At 44.4% G+C, this 23,340-nt stretch overlaps 1 protein-coding gene across 3 annotated transcripts in view; it reads right to left on the bottom strand.

Annotated features, from left to right (window-relative positions):
- Positions 1-23,340, bottom strand: part of ATP10A (ATPase phospholipid transporting 10A (putative)) — a 232,974-nt gene that overhangs the window by 131,323 nt on the left and 78,311 nt on the right. For 2 of the 3 annotated variants that reach the window (XM_023539688.2, XM_003420644.3), the window contains exon 2: positions 3,430-3,634. The exons of the other annotated variant lie outside the window; for it this stretch is intronic. In XM_023539688.2, coding sequence (XP_023395456.1) covers positions 3,430-3,634 — 205 coding nt within the window. The remainder of the gene's footprint in view (positions 1-3,429; positions 3,635-23,340) is intronic. 3 annotated transcript variants of the gene reach the window in all.

Genomic DNA, 23,340 nt, shown 5'->3' on the forward strand with positions numbered 1-23,340 from the left:
GCTGACTCTCCTTTGAAAAGGAAACCTGTTCTTTGTCACTGCCTGAAAGCACTGGAATTTTGTAAACATTTTGTTGTTGTAGGTGCCCTCGAGTCGGTTCCAACTCACAGTGACCCTGTGAATAATAGATGAAACACTGCCCAGCATGGGCCATCCTCACAATTGTTACTGTGCTTAAGCCCATTGTTGCAGCCACTGTGTCAATCCATTTCCTTGAGAGTCTCCTCTCTTTTGCTGACCCTCTACTTTGCTAAGTATAATGTCCTTCTCCAGTGACTAGTCCCTCCTGATAACATGTCCAAAGTATACGACACAGTCTCACCATGGTTGCTTCTAGGAAGCATTCTGGCTGTACTTCTTCCAAGACAGATTTGTTTGTTGTTTTGGCAGTCCACGGTGTATTCAATATTCTTTGCCAATACCGTAATTCAAGTGCATCAATTCTTCTTTGATCTTATACATTGTCCAGCTTTCACATGCATATAAGATTGAAAATACCATGGCTTTCGTCAGGTGCACCTCAGTCCTCAAAGTGACATATGTGCTTTTTGTCTTAGTTGTCTAGTGCTGCGATAACAGAAATACCACAAGTGGATGGCTTTAACAAAGAGTTTATTCTCTCACAGTCAAATAGGCTAGAGGTCCGAATTCAGGGCAGTGGCTCCAGGGAAGGATTTCTTTCTGTCAGCTTTGGAGGAAGGTCCTTGTGATCCATCAGTGTTCCCTTGGTCTGGGAGCATCTCAGCACAGGATCCTCCGGTCCAAAGGACACGCTGTGCTCCCAGCACTGCTTTCTTGGTGGTATGAGGTCCCCTTGTCTCTGCTTCCTTCTCTCTTTTATATCTCAAAAGAGATTGGCTTAAGACATTATCTAACCTTGTAGACTTCATCAACATAACTGCCACTGATCCATTTTATTGCATCATAGTCATAGGATTTACAACACATAGGGAAATCACATCAGATGATAAAATGGTAATCATACAATCATACCAGGGAATCATGACCTAGCCAAGTTGACAGATATTACTGGAGGACACAATTCAATCCATAACACTTTTTAACACTTTAAAGAGGTCTTTTGCAGCAGATTTGCTCAATGCAATACATCGTTTGCTTTCTTCACTGTTGCTTCCATTGGCGTTGATTGTGGATCCAAGTAAAATGAAATCCTTGACAACTTCAAATACAAATGCAAAATAAAGGGAAAGCCAGTCGCTGTCTGAGAGTCAGTGCAGATTTGGCCAATCATGTACATCTCTTAGAGTAAGGGTTCTCAAACATTCCCCACACTAGGACAGTCTGGGGAATTTCATTTCGCTTTCTTCTTTGGAACCCACACCTATGCACACATGCATGTACTCGCACACATACACACACCCATGAAGAACGAGTTACAGCAGGCTCATTGTTTGCGTTCTCCCCACAAGCCTAAAATTTCTGCTCCAAGCAGTTAGGAAACTCCAGCCCCACCTGGTAGCCATGCCCCCTTCCCCGCTGTATGGTTTATTCCTGAGCACTTATCACCGTCCAACCATCTACATCATTCACAGGAACCATGCAAGCTCCCTGAGGGGAAGATGTTTGTTTCCATCAATGCCATGCCTAGAACAATGTTTGAAGCAGAGCAGATCCTCAGTAAATTTTGTTTGAATGAATGAAAAATAACAAAAATGGGCTTCTGAAAAATTATTTTTATATAAAATTATCAGGCTGTTGTTAGTTGCCAGTCAGTTGGCCCTGACTCGTGGCAACCCCATGCATAATGCAGTGAAAAGCTGTGCAGTCCTGCACTATCCCCATCATCAGCTGCAGATCTCATCGTTGTAATCCACAGGTTTGTCACTGGCTGATTTTGGGAGGTAGATCACCAAGCCTTTCTTCCTGGTCTGTCTTAGTCTGGAAGCTCTATTGAAACCTGCTCAGCATCACAGCTAGGGGACTTCTAATTCTGAAAAAATGACTGAAAATGTTACAGATACGACTCTTATATGTGAAATGTTGTGTTTTATGTTACACTTGCATGTTAAATATTACAAACGTTACCCGTATAATGTCTGAATGTGATGACTACAGCTTAGTGGGAAGGGCTGCATGACTCAGTGGTAATGCTGTTTTTTTGGGTTTTTTTAAATTATTTTTATTAAAACTTATGGGGACAGTGGTAGTTCAGTGGTAGAATTCTCGCCTTCCATGAGGGAGACCTGGGTTCAATTCCTGGCCAGTGCACCTCAAGTGCAGCCACTACCCCTCTGTCAGTGGAGGCTTACATCTTGCTATGATGCCGAACAGGTTTCAGTGGAGATTCCAGACTAAGACAGACTGGAAGGAAAGGTCTCGTGATCTACTTCTGCAAATTAGCCAATGAAAACCCTATGGATACAAAAGAACACTGTCTGACTTGCTTGCTTTGGACATGTCATCAGGAACCATCAATCACTGAAGGAGGACATCATGTTTGGTGAAGTAGAGCACAAACGAGAATGAGGGAGACCCTTGGATTGGCACAAAGCTTCAACGACAGACTAGAACATGCTGATGACTGTGAGCGTGATGCAGGACTGGGCAGCATTTTATTCTGTTGTACATAGGTTGCCATGAGTTGGAGCCAACTCTCTGGCAGTTATCTATGTAGCACACCAAATGCTCTGCACAGACCTGGCAGTGGGGAGAGGGGAGCCCTATCTCATTCAAATGTGGACAGATTACGTACACCTAATAGGGTTTGAGTTTTTCTGCCACAAGAAAACCAGCTCACACTTCCTTTTGCAGTTGTCACTGCTGATACTGCCCTGTGCAGAGGCCAGGTGCTGGCCTAAGGCAGGGTACAAACCTGGAGGTCCTGTGCTAGAGCTAGAACCCCCGGGGAGGAGAATGGCTGAGCGAGCTACCTGATGGGACAGCCAGCCCTTCTCACCATGCTGCGTTTAGTGAACTAAACTGAGCTGGGTAAATGTCAGTGTCCCCTGGTCATCATCCTGATGCCTTTACAGGGACACCAACCACCACCCTGAGAGACTCAACTGTCGCCTTCTTACTGGTCTCCCCCAATAAACGTCACTCCTCTCCTGAGTTTCCAGAGAGCAGGAATTTGGACAGTTAGTTTGGATCTTGAGGTGGACTGTGCTGATCACGTCTATCTGATTCCTGAACTTTGGATAAGGAGTATGAAGAGTTTGGAGAGTTTGGCAGCCACCCATGCAACACATCTATTTTATTCACAGTTTGGGTTTGAGGACGCTCCTGGCAGTGTCTCAAACAGTTGTATTTCCCCTGCACCCCATGGGCAAGCCACGTCCTTGGGGCCTCGAGCTTACACCCCTTAAGCTCAAGAGAGCAGCCTGACAGGCAGCCTCCTGGCGGAGTTCTGGGCAGTGGGTGGGGGGGGGGACCCTTAGGGCCACTGAGGCAACATGGGCACACACTTACGAGCTCAGAGAAGCCACGCACCACCTGGCGCCGCTTCAGGTTGGTTTCCCCATCCAGGTTGGCAGTCTCGATGTGGCACAGCCCATCGGGGTCACTGGAGGAGAGCAGGAGGACATCTGCGGGGATGATCTCATTGCAGCGCAGGCGCACAAAGTCCCCCACGTGGAGCTCCTTCCAGTATCGGTTCACGTACCTCTTCTCTTCCCTGGTGAGGAGACGCTCGTCAGCAAGGTTGGCATAGGCGGGTGACCTTCAAATCTGGGTGATGATGCATGGAGCTCATTTAACATGTCTTTTTTTATTTTGTGTGTTGGAAATTTCCATAATAAAAAGGTTTTTTTAAAAAAGAATATTCATAAAGGCCATGTACGTATGATTCTATTTATATGAAATGTCCAGAAGACGCAAATCCATAGAAATAGAAAATAAATTTCCAGTGGTGGGGGCAGAGGAATGGGAGTGACTGCCAAGAGGTATAGCATCTCCTTTTGGGATGATGGAAATGTTCTGAGACTAGATAGTGGGGACAGCTGCACAGCATTATGAATTTACTAAATGCCACTTAACTGTTCACTTTAAAAAGGTCAAAATGGTGAGTTTTATGTTATGTGTATTTTACCACTATAAAAAGAATAATTAAAACACTTTGAACCATGTGACACTGGGTTTGAATTGCAACATGAACCACTTTGGAGTTAGGACAGGAGTCTGGTGGCCTGAATTTGAATTCTGGCTCCCTTTCCTCACCTGCAGCACTGAGATAATAACAGGCCCATCCACTCAGCACCACTCAAGGTCAGGAATAGTGCACACCACTTGCTTAGAACAATGCCCATCACAGATAGCCTTCAACAATGAGGACGTTATTTGTAGGTTTCTTCTCTAGATTTTTTTTTTTCCCTCACCTTGGGAAATTTTTCTAGCTCAACCTACAAAGGGCATTTTAAAGAATTCTTTGAAGGCAATTTTAACCATATTTAAATGAGTAAAGAAGCAGAAATTCATGTCAACATAATATGTTGTATGAGCTCATCAGGGAATCCTCTGGGTGATGTTAAGGAGAGCAAAAAACAAAACAAACAAAAAAAAACAGCACTAGAACTCATTGCACGTTAACTGTCACCTTCTTGCTGGTCTCCCCCATTAAACATCACTCCTCTCCTGAGTTTCCAGATAGCGGGGATTTAGGCAGTTAGTTTCTCTCTTGAGGTGGACTGTGCTGGTCATGTCTATCTGATTCCTGAACTTTGGATAAGGAGTATGAAGAGTTGGGAGAGTTTGGCAGCCACCCATGTGACACATCTATTTTGTTCACAGCTTGGGTTTGAGGAGGCTCCTGGCAAGCTTCAAGGGCTCCTAGCAATCAGCTGCCCAGATACTATAGAGAGAAGTACCCCTGTATTTTCTTGTATTCATCTAAGATACACAAACATAATTCTAGGCATGGCAGGGCAAGCCAAGTAAAATAGATATAGCCTTTCCTCAACAATAAATCAAAAACAAGACAAACCATTAGAGAGTGCCTTTGGTGGCTTTAGCACTAGCCCCCAATGTGATCACAAAAGCATTCTTCCTCTGCAACCCAACACTCTCCAGAATGCCAGGGAATCCCTCAAAGCTGCAGCCTGGCTGTGACAAGCCCTGCTGCCTGCTGGCCAAGTGGGAGCATCAGGGTTAGCCCACTGGTCACACCACTGGCCCAGCCCATCAGCTGAGGTCAGCTGCCTTTGAGATATGAAACAGAAGTGGCACCCACTGTCTGGCTTGCTCACTGTCAAGCATGCTGATATTCTCCTTTATCAGAATGGAGAGACACATAGCCTTGATATTTGGTAGATGAAAACAAAATTTAACTATGTTCCGATTTCCTTTTCCCGAGGTCAAACCTTGACTTTATACCATCAAAAGCACTTGCTTTTTAGTCTTTCTTCCTTATCATTACCGTTGATTGAGTTTCTACAGAAAGTACAAAGGAATCTGAAAGGGCATGCCCTTTCAAAAGGCAGTCCTTGTGGAGCAGTGATTAAAGCCATTGACTGCTAAAGGAAAGGTTGGCTGTTCTAAGCCACCAGCAGCTCCATGGGAAAGAGATGTGGCAGTCTGCTTCTGCAGAGATTACAGCCTTGGAAACCCTATGGGGTCGCTACGAGTCAGAATTTACTCCACTGCAGGGGGTTTCAGGGGGCCCTTTCAAAAGAGTTTCCAAAAGATAAGAGTTTTCAGTCACTTATTCTAGAGAATGAACGGGGAGTTATCAGAGGGGTGAGACTCACCTAGGAAAGTGTGGATGGGGTGCCTGATGGTGGTGAGGAAGAGGAGAGGAGAAGGGGTGGGATGAGAACAGGGGAGGGGAAAGGGGAGAGAAGTGGGAGGAGGAAGGACAGAAGTGGGGGTAGAAGAGTGGAGGTGAGAGAGGGAAAGGCAGAAGAGAGAGGGGAACGGGCGAGGGGGAGGAAGAAGGCGAGGAGGGGGAAGAGGCACTCTGGGGCTGCCACACCACTGTCTATATTCACTTTATGTTAAGGACTTTCCATTTATAAACCTCACTGAAAATAAAGTCAGTTGCCATCTGCTTTGTAATCTGAAAACTTTAGCTTGCTCACCCCGTCAGAGCCCTTTTTTTAAGGAGCTCCTTCCCTGGCAGCTCTCATCCAGCCTCGGAGGCTCCTGGAAGCAGCTGATCTGGGGCTGCGCCTGGATCCCTGGAGATGTCCTGGTGGAGGGTCCATGTGGCCACAGGAGGCAGCGCCTAAGGTGGCCTGAAGTTCCTCTATTACTGAGGTTCACTTGTGGTCCAGTAAGTGTCACCCGTACTTGAGAGCAGCACTGCTCAGGAAGTTGGAAAGAACACTGGCTTCCTGGGCTAAAGGCCTGAAGCTAAGGGAAGGGCGTCGCCAAAGCCTTCATTCAAACCCCGGACTCAGGAGGAATTTGCACAAGAACAGCATCACGGAGCCCCTTGTCACTTCAGTGGACCACATGGGTGATATTCCCTACTAGGACCAAAGGTCTTAGACTGTTGGGGTGGGAGACCCAGTGCCAAGTGCAGGGTCCACATCGCCCCTGGACATCACTGCCTCACTTTTCTCATTTGTTTTTATTCTTATGACTCACAGATATATACAGAATCCCCCCAAATCCCCATTGCTGTTGAGTCAATTCCAACTCACAGCAGCGCTATAGGACAGAGCAGAGGTGCCCCACAGGGTTTCCAAAAAGCAGCTGGTGGATTCAAACTGCTGACCTTTTGGTTTACAAACAAGCTCTTAACCACTGTGCCACCAGGGCTCCATATACAGAGTAGCTCTCCTTTTTCGTTTTTTTTTTTTTGGGGGGGGGTATGATATTTGTTTTTCCCAGTCTTTCCTAATGAGTGGCTGAAAGGAACAAGCTTCCAGGCTTTATGGACAGAAAAAGTAGGCTGGGCACAGGAAGTGGGTAAAAGGAACACCAGCCTGCAGTTATCAACATGCCTGCAGTTTACTCCACATCCCCCACCACACTCACACTGAGGTACAGGAAAAACACCAGGAGAAACAGACCTTGCTGGTGCTACACTATGACCCTGGACTCTTAATAACACTCTTCTTCAGGCCTCTAGAAGCAGGTGCAATAAATGATCTGAGACTTCTTCTATTTCCTGAGGTTACTGTGTATAATATTCGGTGGATGGGACCCTTCCTCTCCACTGGAGAAGCCCTAGCAGCTCCCTGTACTCTCTGGACTCTATGCAAACGCTCTCAATTTAACCCTAATCAGGGGAATGCCTACACTCTTCTAAAGGCCACAGACTTATCCTAAGACTCACAGATTGTATTTGTAAAAGTGGCAAGACTTAAAATAGTATGCTTACAGTAAGTAGTTTTAAATTCACTGTGTATTCTCTCACTTAACATTTCTTCTAAGGATGCTGCTACCCCCATGTGGTAGCAGAATTGTAGGATGGCCTCATCATTCCCCACCTTTGGTGTACACGCCCTGTACAACCCCTTCCTCGAGTGAGGCTAGGACCTGGGAGTATGATGACCTATCACTCCTGCAGATGTAATTAAGGTTGGTACAGTAGTGTGGTTTCTTTATGATAGTGTGGGACTAATAAGGAGCACCATGATAAAAGGAGAAAAGATTGAGGTTGTCAAGAATTTCATGTTACTTGGATCCACAATCAAGACTTATGGAAGCAGCAGTCAAGAAATCAAAAGATGCATTGCATTGGGCAAATTGGCTGCAAGAGATCTCTTTAACAGTATTAAAAAGCAAAGATGTCACCTCGAGAACTAAGATTCGCCTGACCCAAGCCAGTTTTCAATCATATCATACGCACGTGAAAGCTGGAAGGTGAATAAGAAAGGTCGAAGAAGAACTGATGCCTTTGAATCGCGGTGTTGGCAAAGAATACTGAATATACCATGGACTGCCAAAAGAACCAACAAATCTGTCCGGGAAGAAGTACGACAAGAATGCTTCTTTGAAACAAGGACAACAATGTGGTAGTGTGAGGCTTATATAACTAGTTTTCCTCTTCTGGGGAAACATGTTAAAAGCATTTTTTAATCAGTCATGCTAAGTCTACAGCTCTTATTTGAACTTTTTCAAGCACTTGGTTAAGCACTTGTCTGCTAATTAAAAGGCTAGTGATTCAATCCTACCAGCAGCTCCTCAAGAGCTTGCAATCTGCTCCTGTAAAGATGACACCTAGGAAACTCTTTGGGGCAGTTCTACTCTGTCTTATAGGGTCACTATGAGTCAGAACTGACTTGACAGCGCACAGCGACAATCAGTGGACTTCAGATTAATCAAAAGGGAGATTATCCAGGTGGACCTAACCTAGTCCCAGAACTTCCCCAAGTCTGGACCTAGAGGTCAGAGATAGAGGAAGTCAGAGATTCTGAGTGTAAGAGGACAAATGATGAGGGCTATGTGGCTAGGACCTGAGGGCAGCCTCCAGGGGCTAAGAGAGACCCCCAGCTAACATCCAGCAAGAGAATGAGGCCTCAGTCTTTCAACAGGAAGGAACTGAATTCTGCTAGCAACTTGAATGAGCATGGAAGAGGATCTCCTGCCTCAGATGAGAGGACATTCCTAGCCAACACCTGGATTACAGCCTGGGGAGACCTTGAGCAGAGGATCCTGCTAACCCATGCCTGGACACCTGACACAGGGAAACTGTGGGAGAATAAATGTGTATTGTCTTAAGCTGCTACTTCTGAGGTAACTTGTTACACAGCAATAGAAAATCAAAGCTCACCACTTCCATTTTCTTCAGAGAAGGAAGAGTTACTCAGTCTTAACACTGAGCACTTAATTTATAATATCAACAACAAAAAAATTTATTATACCAGAGAAAAAACTACTTCACAAGAAAAGAATGTAGGTAAGACAGTTTCAAATTTGAATCAATCTTGCCCACAAAGAGAAAGCACAGCAGAAGGTATGAATACAAATTAAAATGTGGGGACCTTGGAATGGACAGTCTTGAGGCCTGGGCTGTTTAATAAAAATCTCAAACACAGGGCTGGCTACTCCACAGAAGGGGAGGCTGATCTCTGATAAGTCAAAATTCCCCACCTACAACTCCTCAGTGATCTACACTCAGAGTACTGATCCAAGAATTCAGAAGGCATTTATGGAAAATGTGTGCTTCTTTTGAGATAGAAAAACCAAGATGAAAGAGGTAGTGATAACAATTTCTTATGTTCAGAAGAAACCCAGGCAAAAACAAATCTTTTATAGAAATGCCCACTCCCTCCTCCAAGACTTGAGGCAGAAGGCCAGCTGGTTGTGCCACTGGCCTGAGGGGTGTTCCTGGGCCAGCACCTCATTCTGGGCCTCTGATATCTCAACTGCAAAGTGAGGGTGCTAAACAGTTGATTCTGAAGGAAGCTTATGTAATTAGTCTCCCTCTTTTTCAGAAATCTGTTAACATTTTATAATCTATCATGCCAAACCTACAGTTCTCATTTGAACTTTTTTGTTGTTGTTCCAAAACAGCATAATGCAAATGTGAAAGAATAAGGAAACATTAGGATGACTAATGACATACTTTATTTAGAGGCACAGTTAAAAAAATTAAGATCTTTTAATTTAATTCATAATTTTTGCTCATTTGCTTAGGCTGAGTTAAACTATTATACTAATTATTTATGTTTTTAAGGTTATTAAGCAAATAATTTATAAGAGGAGGTAATTGGCCCACAGAATTTAAAGGAATTGCCTTAAGTACCAGAAAAGCATCTTTTGCCCAGAAACGATTGCTATTGTTAAAGCAAATGGTCCCACTTATTTAAACTCTTTTCTTTTTTAATTTTATTGTGCCTTCGGTGAAAGTTTACAGTGCAAATTAGTTTCTCACTCAAAGATTTACACACAAATTGTTTTGTGACATTGGTTGCAATCCCCACAATGTGTCAGCACACTTCCCATTTCTACCTCGAGTTTACCATGTCCATTGGTCCAGTTTTCCTATCCCTTCATGGCTTCTCGTCTTGCCTTTGGGCAGGAGTTGCCCATTTGGTCTTGCATACTTGAATGAACTAAGAAGCACATTCCTCATGTTTGTTACTGTTTGTTTTAGAGGACTATCCAATCTTTGGCTGAAAGATGGACTTCAGGAGTGGCTTCAATTCTGAGTTAGCAGAGCGTCCAGGAACCCCCAGTCTTGGGGGTTCCTCTAGTCTCGGTCAGCCAAGTTTTAAGTCTGATCTTTTTTGTAGTTTTGAATTTTGTTCCACATTTATATTTGGCTCTGTCCAGGACCCTCTATTATGATCCCTGTCAGAGTGGTTGGTGGTGGTAGCTGTGCAGCATCTAGCTCTTCTGGGCTCAGGCTGGTAGGAGGCTGTGGTTCATGTGGTGCCTTACCCATTTGGGCTGATACTTTCCTTGTGTCTTTGACTTTCTTCATTCTCCTTTGCTCCAGATGGGTTGGGACCAATACATGTATCTTAGGTGGCCACTTGCAAGCTTTTAAGACCCCAGCCGCTACTCACCAAAGTAGGATGCAGAACATTTTCTTTATGAACTATTTTATTCCAATTGACCTAGATGTTCCCCGACACCATAGTCCCCAGCCCTCAGCTCCAATATCTCCATCCCTTAAGATGGCAAAGAATGTCTACTTTGCTGTTGTTGGGGAGTGTTCTGTATGTGTCTATGAGGTCGAGTTGGTTGATTGTGGCATTTAGATCTTCTGTGTCTTTATTGAGTTTGTTTCTAGATGTTTGGTCCCTTACCGAAAGCATTGTGTTGAAGTCTCCGACTGTTATTATGGAACTACCTGTTTCTCTTTTCAATGATGTTAGAGTTTGTTTTATGTATTCTAGAGCCCTGTTATTGCGTGCATATGTATTTATTTGGTTATGGTCTCCTAGTGTATTGACCCTTTAATCATTATCCTTCCTTACCCTTCATGGTGGGTTTTGCCTTGAGGTCTGTTTTATCAGAGATTAATACTGCCACTTCTGCTCTTTTTTTTTTTTAATAATTTTTATTGTGCTTTAAGTGAAAGTTTACAAATCAGGTCAGTCTCTCACATATAAACTTATATACACCTTACTACATACTCCCACTTACTCTCCCCCTAATAAGTCAGCCCACTCCCTCCTTCCAGTCTCTCCTTTCGTGACCATTTTGCCAGTTTCTAACCCCCTCTACCCTCCCATCTCCCCTCCAGACAGGAGATGCCAACATAGTCTCAAGCGTCTACATGGTGCAAGTAGCTCACTCCTCATCAGCATCTCTCTCCAACCCATTGCCCAGTCCAATCCATGTCTGATGAGTTGCCTTTGGGAATGGTTCCTGTCCTGGGCCAACAGAAGGTTTTGGGGCCATGACTGCCAGGATTTTTCTAGTCTTAGTCAGACCGTTAAGTCTGGTCTTTTTATGAGAATTTGGGGTCTGCATCCCACTGTTCTCCCGCTCCCTCAGGGGTTCTCTGTTGTGCTCTGTGTCAGGGCCATCATCAGCTGTGGCCGGGCACCATCTAGTTCTTCCGGTCTCAGGATGATGTAGTCTCTAGTTCATGTGCCCCTTTCTGTCTCTTGGGCTCATAATTACCTTGTGACCTTGGTGTTCTTCATTCTCCTTTGATCCAGGTGGGTTGAGACTCATTGATGCATCTTAGATGGCTGCTTGTTAGTGTTTAAGACCCCAGACGCCACACTTCAAAGTGGGATGCAGAATGTTTTCTTAATGGAATTTATTTTGCCAATTGACTTAGATGTCCCCTGAAGCCATAGTCCCCAAACCCCTGCCCTTGCTCTGCTGACCTTCGAAGCATTCAGTTTATTCAGGAAACTTCTTTGCTTTTGGTTTAGTCCAGTTGTGCTGACCTCCCCTGTATCGAGTGTTGTCCTTCCCTTCACCTAAAGTAGTTCTTATCTACTATCTAATCAGTAAATAACCCTCTCCCACCCTCCCTCCCTCCCCCCTCTTGTGACCACAAAAGAATGTGTTCTTCTCAGTTTAAACTATTTCTCAGGATCTTATAATAGTGGTCTTATACAATATTTGTCCTTTTGCATCTGACTAATTTCACTCAGCATAATGCCTTCCAGGTTCCTCCATGTTATGAAATGTTTCACAGATTCATCATTGTTCTTCATCGATGCGTAGTATTCCATTGTGTGAATATACCATAATTTATTTATCCATTTGTCCGTTGATGGACACCTTGGTTCCTTCCAGCTTTTTGCTATTGTAAACACTGCTGCAATAAACATGGGTGTGCATATATCTGTTCTTGTAAAGGCTCTTATTTCTCTAGGATATATTCCGAGCAGTGGGATTTCTGGGTCGTATGGTAGTTCTATTTCTAGCTTTTTAAGGAAATGCCAGATTGATTTCCAAAGTAGTTGTACCGTTTTACATTCCCACCAGCTGTGTATAAGTGTTCCAATCTCTCCACAGCCTCTCCAACATTTATTATTTTGTGTTTTTTGGATTAATGCCTTTTTTTAGTTATTTGATTGGTGTATTTTTTTCCATTCTGAGTTTTAATTTGTTTATGTCTTTGTGTCTAGAGTATGTCTCTTGTAGACAGCATATGGATAGATCATGCTTTTTTATTCATTCTGCCACTCTGTCTCTTTACTGGTATATTTAAGCCATTTATATTCAGCGTAATTATCAATAGAATGAGTTTACTGCTCTCATTTTGTTGTGCTTTTTTTTGCGTGTGTGGTGTTGATGGTTTCTTTGTTCTGCTTAATTTTCTGTGCTCAGTTCTTTTTGTTTATGAATTTTTATTTCTTTTGTTATTGTTGATTTTGTGTTTACTATTGTCTTTGTTTTTCTTCTTTTTTATTTTGATGAGTAGGTTTGTTGGTTTCCATTGTAGTTACCTTGAAATTTATCTTATTTTCCTAAGTTTAAACCTGTCTTTATTTCCTGATATCACCCTGACTGCCTCATCATATGGAAGTTCTGTAACTACACCATTTATTCCCTCTTTTTTTGTTTTGATGTTGTGAGCGTTTACACATTAATGTCTCTTGTTCTCTATTTTCAGTCTTTAGCTTCATTGTTTGAGAATTCCTTATCTGGATCGGTATCTGGTTCATCTGTCCTGTGTCCTAATCTTGGATTGTTGTCTAATGTTGTTGGTTCTCTAACTGGAAGATCTCCTTTAACAGTTCTTGTAAGTTTGGTCTTTTTTTACAGATCCCTTAATTTCACCACTGTATTTTTTTTTATTTGAGAGACATTTTGCTGGATATAAAATTCTTGGTTGGCAATTTTTTTCCTTGAAGCCTTTACATATGCCACACCATTGCTTTCATGCCTGCATGGTTTTGCCTCAGTAATCAGACCTTAGTATTACTGATCCTCCTTTGTATGTGACTTTTTGTTTTTCCCAGCCACTCTCAGGATTCTTTCTTTATCTTTGGTTTTGGCAAGATTGACTATGATACGTCTCGGCAATTTTCTTTTGGGGTCTATCCTATAAGAGGTTAGTTGAGCTTCTTGGATGGATATCTTCTTATCTTTCATGATATTAGGGAAGTTTTCTGCTGGTAAATCTTCAACAATTCTGTGTTTTCCATTGATTCCCACCTACCTCCTCTTTTGGAACTCTGATAACACGTAAGTTTTTCCTCTTGATAGTGTCCCACACGATTCTTAGGCTTTCTTCATTCTTTTTTCTCAAACAAATTGGTGTCAAGGTATCTGTCTTCAATTTCACTAATTCTGTCTTCTGTTGTTTCAATTCTGCACCTATATCATTCTATTGGATTGTCTAATTCTGAAATTTTATTGTTAATCTTTTGGATTTCTAGTTACTGTTTTTGCATGGTTTCTAATAGCCTATTTATTCTGTCATTTTGTTCTTTTATTGTCCTGAATTTTTCTATTGCTTTGTCCGTGTTTTCCCTGATCTCTTTCTTGATCTCTTGGAAAGTTCTGTATATTAGTCTTTTGAATTCTTTATTGTGTAGTTCCATTCCCTTATCTTGCTCCAGAAGGTTTTCCAGCTCTTTATTTTGGTCGCTTGCTGGAACGATCTTGTCCTGCTTCTTTATGTGATTTGATATTGCCTGTTGTCTCTGAGGCATCAAGAAGTTATCATATTTATTTACTTATTTTATGTTTGCTTGCTGCATCCTGAATTTTTGTTTTGTTTTGATATATCTGAGTAGACTGGGTGTGTGTGCTACTCTGGTCACTAATCTGTCTCCACTGAAGCTCTCACTTCCTGTTTCTGGGTGGGTGGTGCAGTGACTGGGTCTGTGGGCACAGGTCTCTGTTGGTTTTGCTGGGCTGCTGAAGATGTAGGTAGCATTTCTGGTGAGGTGTTGTATCTTTCCTGCTGGTCACATGGTTGTGATGTAGGTGGTGTTCTCCCTGGTCATTGGATTGGGTGTTCTATGTGCACTTTGCCACTTGCTGGTTGGTCTGGGCAAAGGTGCCCAGGTCGTCAGTCACTAGTTGGGTGGTGCAGAGACTCTTACTGACAGGCTCAGGAGGGCATAAGACTCTGGTTGCAGTGGCAGGGGGTGATACATGGGGTGTGGGAGCAGGGGATGTCACCTGCCCACGGGTGCCTGGTTAGAGGGTATGACACTGTCTGCTAGAGTGTGTCATGAGGGAGGTTGTGAAGTTGGTCCTTGGGCACCTGGTACCACTGCCTGGAGGGATTGGGAAGCACCACTGGTTCCCAGGTCCCCCTGCACAGGTGGCTGGCTGGAGTGGGTGGCATCACTGGCCCTAAGGCCCCCAATGTGAGCTGCCATCTCAGGTGGCTGGGTAGTGCCAAATGTCACCAGGTTGCAGTTGTGAGCAGGGCGGGGGAATGGGTGAGGTGGGTGGGAATGCTGCCGAGTCCTGCAGACTTCCTGCATGAGGGGCTGGGTTGTATCCAGTGAGAGGGGTGGGTGCAGTTAACTTTCACAGGGCATGAGGCATTCTTGCTTGACTCTGGCTGTGAGTGCAGAGTCGCTCCTGCTTGTCTGCACCAGGTAGAATGGGTTTTGGCTGTGAGCGAGGCTTGCTTTGTTCAATATGACCACACTGTGCAGGCTCGGCCAGCAGGGTGCTGACGCAGTTAACTGGAGGGGGCAGAAGGCACTGTGAGTCTGTGGAACCCCTGCGCCAGTGGCTGGGTCAAAGGGTAGGCACCTTGGGATGGCGTAGTGAGCTCCTGGCTTAGGGGGCGTGGCAGTGTTGAATGCTACCTGACTGGCATCAAGAGCAGGGAGAAGGGGTGTGTGAGTGGGGCGGGAGTGTCCCTCAGGCCCATGGAGCTCTGGCATGGGGAGCTGGGGTGCGTGTGGTGGGTTGAGTGCATGTAGTTTCACAGGGAAAAAGCTCTCCTGGCTTGCTCTGGAGGTGTGTGCAGAGTTCTCCCGCTTAGCTGGAGGTGGGGCAAAAAGCTCTCCTGGCTTGCTCTGGAGGTGTGTGCAGAGTTCTCCCGCTTAGCTGGAGGTGGGGCAAAAAGCTCTCCTGGCTTGCTCTGGAGGTGTGTGCAGAGTTCTCCCGCTTAGCTGGAGGTGGGGCAAAAAGCACTCCTGGCTTGCTCTGGAGGTGTGTGCAGAGTTCTCCCGCTTAGCTGGAGGTGGGGCAAAAAGCACTCCTGGCTTGCTCTGGAGGTGTGTGCAGAGTTCTCCCGCTTAGCTGGAGGTGGGGCAAAAAGCACTCCTGGCTTGCTCTGGAGGTGTGTGCAGAGTTCTCCCGCTTAGCTGGAGGTGGGGCAAAAAGCACTCCTGGCTTGCTCTGGAGGTGTGTGCAGAGTTCTCCCGCTTAGCTGGAGGTGGGGCAAAAAGCACTCCTGGCTTGCTCTGGAGGTGTGTGCAGAGTTCTCCCGCTTAGCTGGAGGTGGGGCAAAAAGCTCTCCTGGCTTGCTCTGGAGGTGTGTGCAGAGTTCTCCCGCTTAGCTGGAGGTGGGGCAAAAAGCACTCCTGGCTTGCTCTGGAGGTGTGTGCAGAGTTCTCCCGCTTAGCTGGAGGTGGGGCAAAAAGCACTCCTGGCTTGCTCTGGAGGTGTGTGCAGAGTTCTCCCGCTTAGCTGGAGGTGGGGCAAAAAGCTCTCCTGGCTTGCTCTGGAGGTGTGTGCAGAGTTCTCCCGCTTAGCTGGAGGTGGGGCAAAAAGCACTCCTGGCTTGCTCTGGAGGTGTGTGCAGAGTTCTCCCGCTTAGCTGGAGGTGGGGCAAAAAGCTCTCCTGGCTTGCTCTGGAGGTGTGTGCAGAGTTCTCCCGCTTAGCTGGAGGTGGGGCAAAAAGCACTCCTGGCTTGCTCTGGAGGTGTGTGCAGAGTTCTCCCGCTTAGCTGGAGGTGGGGCAAAAAGCACTCCTGGCTTGCTCTGGAGGTGTGTGCAGAGTTCTCCCGCTTAGCTGGAGGTGGGGCAAAAAGCACTCCTGGCTTGCTCTGGAGGTGTGTGCAGAGTTCTCCCGCTTAGCTGGAGGTGGGGCAAAAAGCACTCCTGGCTTGCTCTGGAGGTGTGTGCAGAGTTCTCCTGCTTAGCTGGAGGTGGGGTGGGTTTGGCTGGGAATGCTGCTCACTTGTCTCGGTATGTTCATGCTGTGCAGGTTCACTAACAGGATGTCAATGATCCATAATTCTCCATTCCCACTGTTTTTGAATTGTCTCTCCTTCTACTTGTCACACAGTCTGATTCTTCACCCTTTTCTTTGATAATTAGGGTTCCTAAATTGTCAGATGTATCCTATTCACTTGTTTTTTCGGTTCTTTGCTGTGAACAGGGACAACATGAAGCGTCTGACTACTCCACCACGTTGCACCAGCAGGCCTAAACTTAACTCTTAACCCCTCCCAGAAACTAAGAACTCATGAAAAAGACTGTTCTGAGAAAAGTTTAAATAATTAGATAAGCCATAACTAGGCTGCAGAATTCAGACATGCACACTTAATAAACCAATCCAAGCTACTACCTGCCAATTAAGTGAATGACAACTGATCATTTTAAAGTTCCCTTTTGGGAAATCCATTAACAGTTTGTACTGTACATAAGCAGATCAAATCGTAATGTGATGCACTGATCTCTCTGGAGGTCTGCTCCCTACTCTCAAATATATATATTTGATGAACACAACATTCTGAGCAGTAGTCTTTAAGCCTTGCATTAATGAAGACCTACACAGAACTAACATAGCCTCTTAAGAAAAATCTGATCAATAAGTCAGAGTTAAAAGATTTTATTGGGCAGAAAAATATATATATATATATACACATACATATATATATATACGACACTACGTTAGTTCTGTGTAGGTCTTCATTAATGCAAGGCTTAAAGACTACTGCTCAAAATGTTGTGTTAATATTTTATTGCTTGAAACACACCAGAACGGTCACTGTTTCTGTCTCACTATCCCCTCTGATGTCTCAGGTGTCTCTACAATCTCTAAGGTCCTTCTACAAAGTATAAAGTATTTATAAATCTTTCCAATGTGGGGAAGGGAATATTTATTTCCTAAAACCAAACAAAGTTAGAGTTAAAAAAAAAAATAGGAGAAACATATGCAGGGAATGAGAGAATTGTACTTTCATCTTAAGTGCACTGCTTTCTTTTATGTTACTGGCTATAATTTTCCCTAATAATAAAGGGACAAAACAGTCCTTTAAGGTGGTAACAGATTCTAACTTTACCCACAACTAGTTAACATCCCTGGAAAGCAATTCACCCAAAGATAAGACAGTGGTAACCCATTACCACTACCTGACAAAGAAGCAGTCACAACAACCATTATTTTCCCTGATCTCTGGTTGGGCTATGAATTCCTGAATGAGATCTGTCTGTCTGGAAGAGTCCTTTGGGGCTAGAGGAGGAAGACACAAGAGGAAGAAGTGTCTAATTTCTGACTGCACTTATAGCCAATTACTCATCACTAGTAACGTGGTGTGATCTTTCAAGCTCAGTGACACTGCTATCAACATAAACAGAAGCTAGCATTTCCAGTGGCCTGCTTCCCACACTAGCTGATGTACCCATGAAATGCCGTGTGCACACATTCATGGGGCCATAGCCGGCTGGGCACAAGTCCATCTTGCAACTAAAGGCCTGTTTTGTCTACTTTTTGTTAACTTAGAGGATGAATGAGAAGGTCAAAATGTTTGTGACCTGCACGCACATTTGATTTTCCTACCGTTACATTATCTAACAACTTGATGTGACCATATTTTACTACATAATTTCCCATGTCCCCAAAATGCCTGCTTTTATTTGCATGTTATTTTCACAACTATTCATGGAATCCTGAGCCCCCACGCCCCGACCCCACCCACTCACCACCTACCCCATACACACTGTTGGAGGTACTGCAATGGTCAGCGTGGACTAGGGTACAGGAAAGCACATCTCATTTGCCTCCCTCGCACCTCCCCCTTTAAACTTGCCCTTCCTTCCACAAGAGCAGCCAAACAAGAGCTGTATCTTGGGTAGGACGGCCAGGAATGACAATGAGGTGGAGAAAGAGGAGACTGAGGTTTTTAAGATCTGAGCACAGTTTTGTTTTTTTTTTTTTAAGTACAATGAACATGCTGTCAGGAAGAACACTTATTTTGTTTAAGCAACCTGGAACTGCTTCCTAGAAGGGGGCACATATGAGCTAGATCCTGAAGGATGAAGAGAATCTCTTAGTCCAAGTCACATTCCATCTGGGGCCAAAAAAAAACCCACTTAGATGAAAGAGTGGAATTTGGGGGAAGGGGTGAGAAATCAAAGATAAAGGGACAGATCAAAAGCCATCTAGAGTGGCAGGTCCTGGGAACCTGAAATAGAGGCAGGAATGATGGGTTTGGCAGGCAAATATGTTATCTATGTGCTCTGACAGCTGAATGGTTAGAAGAGGTCAATAGGGAGGAGGGGTCCCCTGTCCTGTGACTGAGGGTGGGGACACCACCGACCTCACTCCAGTCTGCTCTGAGGGGGACAGTGAGTGGAGCCCTGCGTGATGGATGCATAGGAAATGACTTGGAATTCAGGTCTGTGGCTTTGCATACAAAGGCAGACAAAGATGCACACTTGGGGCCCATCAACACAAAGGTGAAAGGAGCCCCTGGTATAGATGTGGTCACGGAGGTCCCCAGGGAGTATGTGGAAAGAAGAGCTGATGGCTGAGCTGAGATGCCAGCCAGCTGTGAAGAGCAAATAAGTGCAGAGTGAAGAAATCAGCAGAGGGGGCTGAACAGGCTGGGGTGGTGGTAAGAGGGTGGGGGAGACCCAAGTGTCCTGTAGTCAGAGAAGGAGAGGGTGTGGGGGAGGAGAAGGGTGGGGCCAGTTGAAAGGGACTGCTCTAGACACACCCACGAGGATGACTGCACAGAATGAAGGTGGCCATGGGCCTCCAGGGTGCTCACCCACCACCCACAGCGAGTCCAGGACTCTGCATCTTCTGCCTCGACACTGCTGCCCTCTCCTCCCAGGAACACATCTGAAAAAACTGCCATGGCATTTGCAGTAACCAGTCTTTTTCTTTCTTTGTTTTTGAATTGCAACTTCCAGTGTTACATATCTCAACGTGCCCCACCCATCAAGATAAAAGGTACGCCTTCCAGACACTCCTTGCACTTACTCATTTCCCTCTGGACTTGTTAACCACTCAAGCACATTTCATTTCCAGCATCCAGTGAGACCTTACTCTTTTGAAAAACTGAGAAATGTTTTTCAAAGGGGGACCTTCTGTTTCTGTTCTTTGAATGCTTAAGGGCTTGCGGCAAGTTTTTTGACCAATCCCTGCCTGTATTGAGACATCATCCTCATCTTAAAAATAACAATCAATACCAGAGACGGTAACTCCAGCTCCACTGATCGTTCATGACAACAACCCAGGCACTGTGCAAAGCATTTTAGATTCTTCATTTCACTGGGCCTCATACAATCCTAACGTGATATTCCCATTTGCAAATTTGAAAGCAGACATGTTGAGAGCCCAGCCTATCCCAGATCACCCACGAGAGAGCGGAGAAGCCGAGTGAAGCCCTCTTCCATTTTTTGTGCTTGATTTTTTCACAGTATTATTTGAAGTAAGTGATTTTGACTAATAAAATTAAAAATACTACAAATGAGCAGCAAGTTACATCTTACATTGGATTTACGGTTTGGAAGTAAAACAAGAATTGCTATTTTTTTATTATTAGAAAAATAATGTAATTGTTTCACGGGGTTTCAATGAAATAGAACACATAGGTACTGCTTAAGGTGTTTTTATATAAAATACATGTTTTGTACCATTCTATATCATTTTATTGACACAGAATAATTAATCCCTGTAAGAGAAAGCTCTTTTTCAAAGATCAAATTGCATTTGGCCTCTTGTCAGTTTATCACATGTTCTGTTGGTAAACCCCCTGGATAAGCCAGGGATGGTTCTACAAAAGTAGTGCTATATTTATTAAACCAACAGAAATATATTTGGCCAGAAATATCTGGATGTTTTGTGTCTTAAAGACAAAGCAGTTGATGCATTTTCTTTTCCTCCAAAAGTTTCAAGGCCAGGTAAGTTCAAACTTAAGTATCTATAAAGACCCACAGACACATTATTAAGAAAAAGGAAACTAACCTATAATGAAACCATCTAGACTGAGGTCCTCTAAGCCAGGTTCAATGGAAAGAGCCTTTGGCCAGCTAAGGAGAGAATTACACAGAGCTTTTTTAGACAAGCAGAGCAAACCAAGAACCAGGACACAGCGAGGCAAGCCCTAAACGGCATGTATGAGGCAAGATACAGGAGAATCCAGTGGATTAATCGTTACTGCCAAGGCCTGATTCCTCTGGGATAAGAAAACCCTTCAAGAATTTATTTTGTAGATGGGTAGACAAGTGAAGTGTGCCTGTGTGCGTGTGGGGCGAATGTGAGATTTTTTTTTACATCATTTTAAAAAGAGCAAATGAGAATCTAAAATTATCCAGACTTCAATATACACTCATTACACCACAGGCAGAGAAGTGGGAAGACCAGAAATTAGGGAAAGACCAAAGAAGAATTGTTGTCTTTGAATTGTAGTGTTGGCGAAGAATATCGAGTATACCATAGACTGCCAGAAGAACAAACAAATCTGTCTTGGAAGAAGTACAACCAGAATGCTCCTCAGAAGCAAGGATGGTGAGACTGCATCTTGCATACTTTGGAAATGTTGTCAGGAGGGATCAGTCCCTGGAGAAGAACATCATGCTTGGCAAAGTACAGGGTCAGCAGAAAAGAAGAAGACCCTCAACGAGGTGGATTGACACAGTGGCTGCAACAATGGGCTCAAGCATAACAACGACTGTAAGGATGGTGCAGGACCGGGCAGCGTTTCATTCTGTTGTGCATAGGGTCGCTGTGAGTCGGAGCCGACTGGACGGCACCTAACAACAACAACAACAACAGTAGCATTAGAGCAACCTCAGTATTACTGACATTTTAGGCAGGATAACTCTTTACGGCGGGGGGCTGTCCTGTGCACTGCAGGGTGTTAAGCTGCATCCCTGACTTCTTCCAACCAGATTCAGTAGCACATTCCCCACAAGCCATGACAACCAAAATATCCCCAGACATTGCCAAATGTCTCCTGGAGTCAGGATCACTCCCAGTTGAGAACCACCGCTTTAAAGCAACCAGGACAAAAATCTTCGAAAATGGATTATTAAGCAGATGTTTACAGGACCAGTGTATTTTAAAAATCATACAGGTAAGAACTCAGCACCGAAACAGAAATGGCAACATGCTCAGTAAGAACTTGAGCTAAGTATGTTGAGCCATGTCCAGTATGTATCCATCCTCTTTCCTCCATAAACCGAAACATCTGTTCCTTTGGTAACATGCTCATGGATTCTGAACCTAAGACCAATGTCAGAGGCAGCAATAGATGACACTGAGGGCGATTTTTTCTGAAGGGAATCTTTCAATAGCAAATTTACCAAAAATACAGTAGTTTAAAACGTGTATGGAATGTATTTTCTAAAACACTTTGCATTCTTCTAGAAGCTACATGAGCTATAAGGCATGTGGCACATGGGTGTGGGTGCACTTTGAGGAGATTGCTCAAAGGAGAAAAGATGAATATAAAATACCGACCATTCTGAAGTTAGGAAGGGCTAATCACTGTCCCGGCAGAACTGTCCTCAGGTTATGAGTGCCTCTTGCTTCTTTAAAATTAAGAAGCCACGATGGGTGTCTCATTCAGAGACATGGATACACTGTACTATGTTGGAGCCATGCAATTTATCCACTACTGTAAAGTGAGCCATCAAGTAGTCAGAATAAATGAATTTTTCCTGGAAAATATACTAGCTCATGATATCAAAGTGATACTTAAAAATAATACTACTTAAAGCCTTTCCGTATGTTTTGACATAAAACTTTTTTTTTTTTTATTGTGCTTTAAGTGAAAGTTTACAAAATCAAGTCAGTTTCTCACACAAAAACTTATATACACCTTGCTACATACTCCCAATTGCTCTCCCCCTAACAAGGCAGCCCACTCCTTCCCCCCCCACTCTCTTTTCATGTATATTCCACCAGCTTCTAACCCCCTCTGTCCTCTCATCTCCCCCTCCAGACAGGAGATCCCAACATAGTCTCAAGAGTCTACTTGCTCCAAGAAGCTCATTCTTCACCAGCATCTTTTTCTATCCCATTGTCCAGTCCAATCCCTGTCTGAAGAGTTGGCTTCGGGAATGGTTCCTGTCCTGGGCTAATACAAGGTCTGGGGGCCATGACCACTGGGGTCCTTCTAGTCTCAGTCAGACCATTAAGTTTGGTCCTTTTGGAGAATTTGGGGTCTGCATCCCACTGCTCTCCTGCTCCTTCAGGGGTTCTCTGCTGTGTTCCCTGTCAGGGCCGTCATCGGTTGTAGCTGGGCGCCATCTAGCTCTTCTGGTCTCAGGCTGATGCAGTCTCTGGTTTATGTGGCCCTTTCTGTCTCTTGGGCTCATAATTACCTTGCGTCCTTGGTGTTCTCCATTCTCCTTTGATCCAGGTGGGTTGAGACCAATTGATGCATCTTAGATGGCCACTTCCTAGGGTTTAAGACCCCGGAAGCCTCTCTCCAAGGTGGGATGCAGAATGTTTTCTTAATAGATTTTATTATGCCAAATGACTTAGATGTCCCCTGAAACCATGGTCCCCAAACTCCCACCCCTGCTACACTGGCCTTTGAAGCATTCATTCCGGAAACTGCTTTGCTTTTCGTTTAGTCCAGTTGTGCTGACCTCACCTCTATTGTGTGTTGTCTTTCCTGTCACCTAAAGTAGTTCTAATCTACTATCTAATTAGTGAATACTCCTCTCCTAACCTGCCTCCCTCCCCCCTCTCGTAACCATCAAAGAATATTTTCCTCTCTGTTTAAACTATTTCTTGAGTTCTTATAATAGTGGTCTTATACAATATTTGTCCTTTTGCAACTAATTTCAGTCAGCATAATGCCTTCCAGATTCCTCCACGTTATGAAATGCTTCACAGATTCACCGCTGTTC

This window comes from Loxodonta africana, chromosome 13 (genome assembly GCF_030014295.1).
Source record: "Loxodonta africana isolate mLoxAfr1 chromosome 13, mLoxAfr1.hap2, whole genome shotgun sequence".
Lineage (NCBI taxonomy): Eukaryota > Metazoa > Chordata > Mammalia > Proboscidea > Elephantidae > Loxodonta > Loxodonta africana.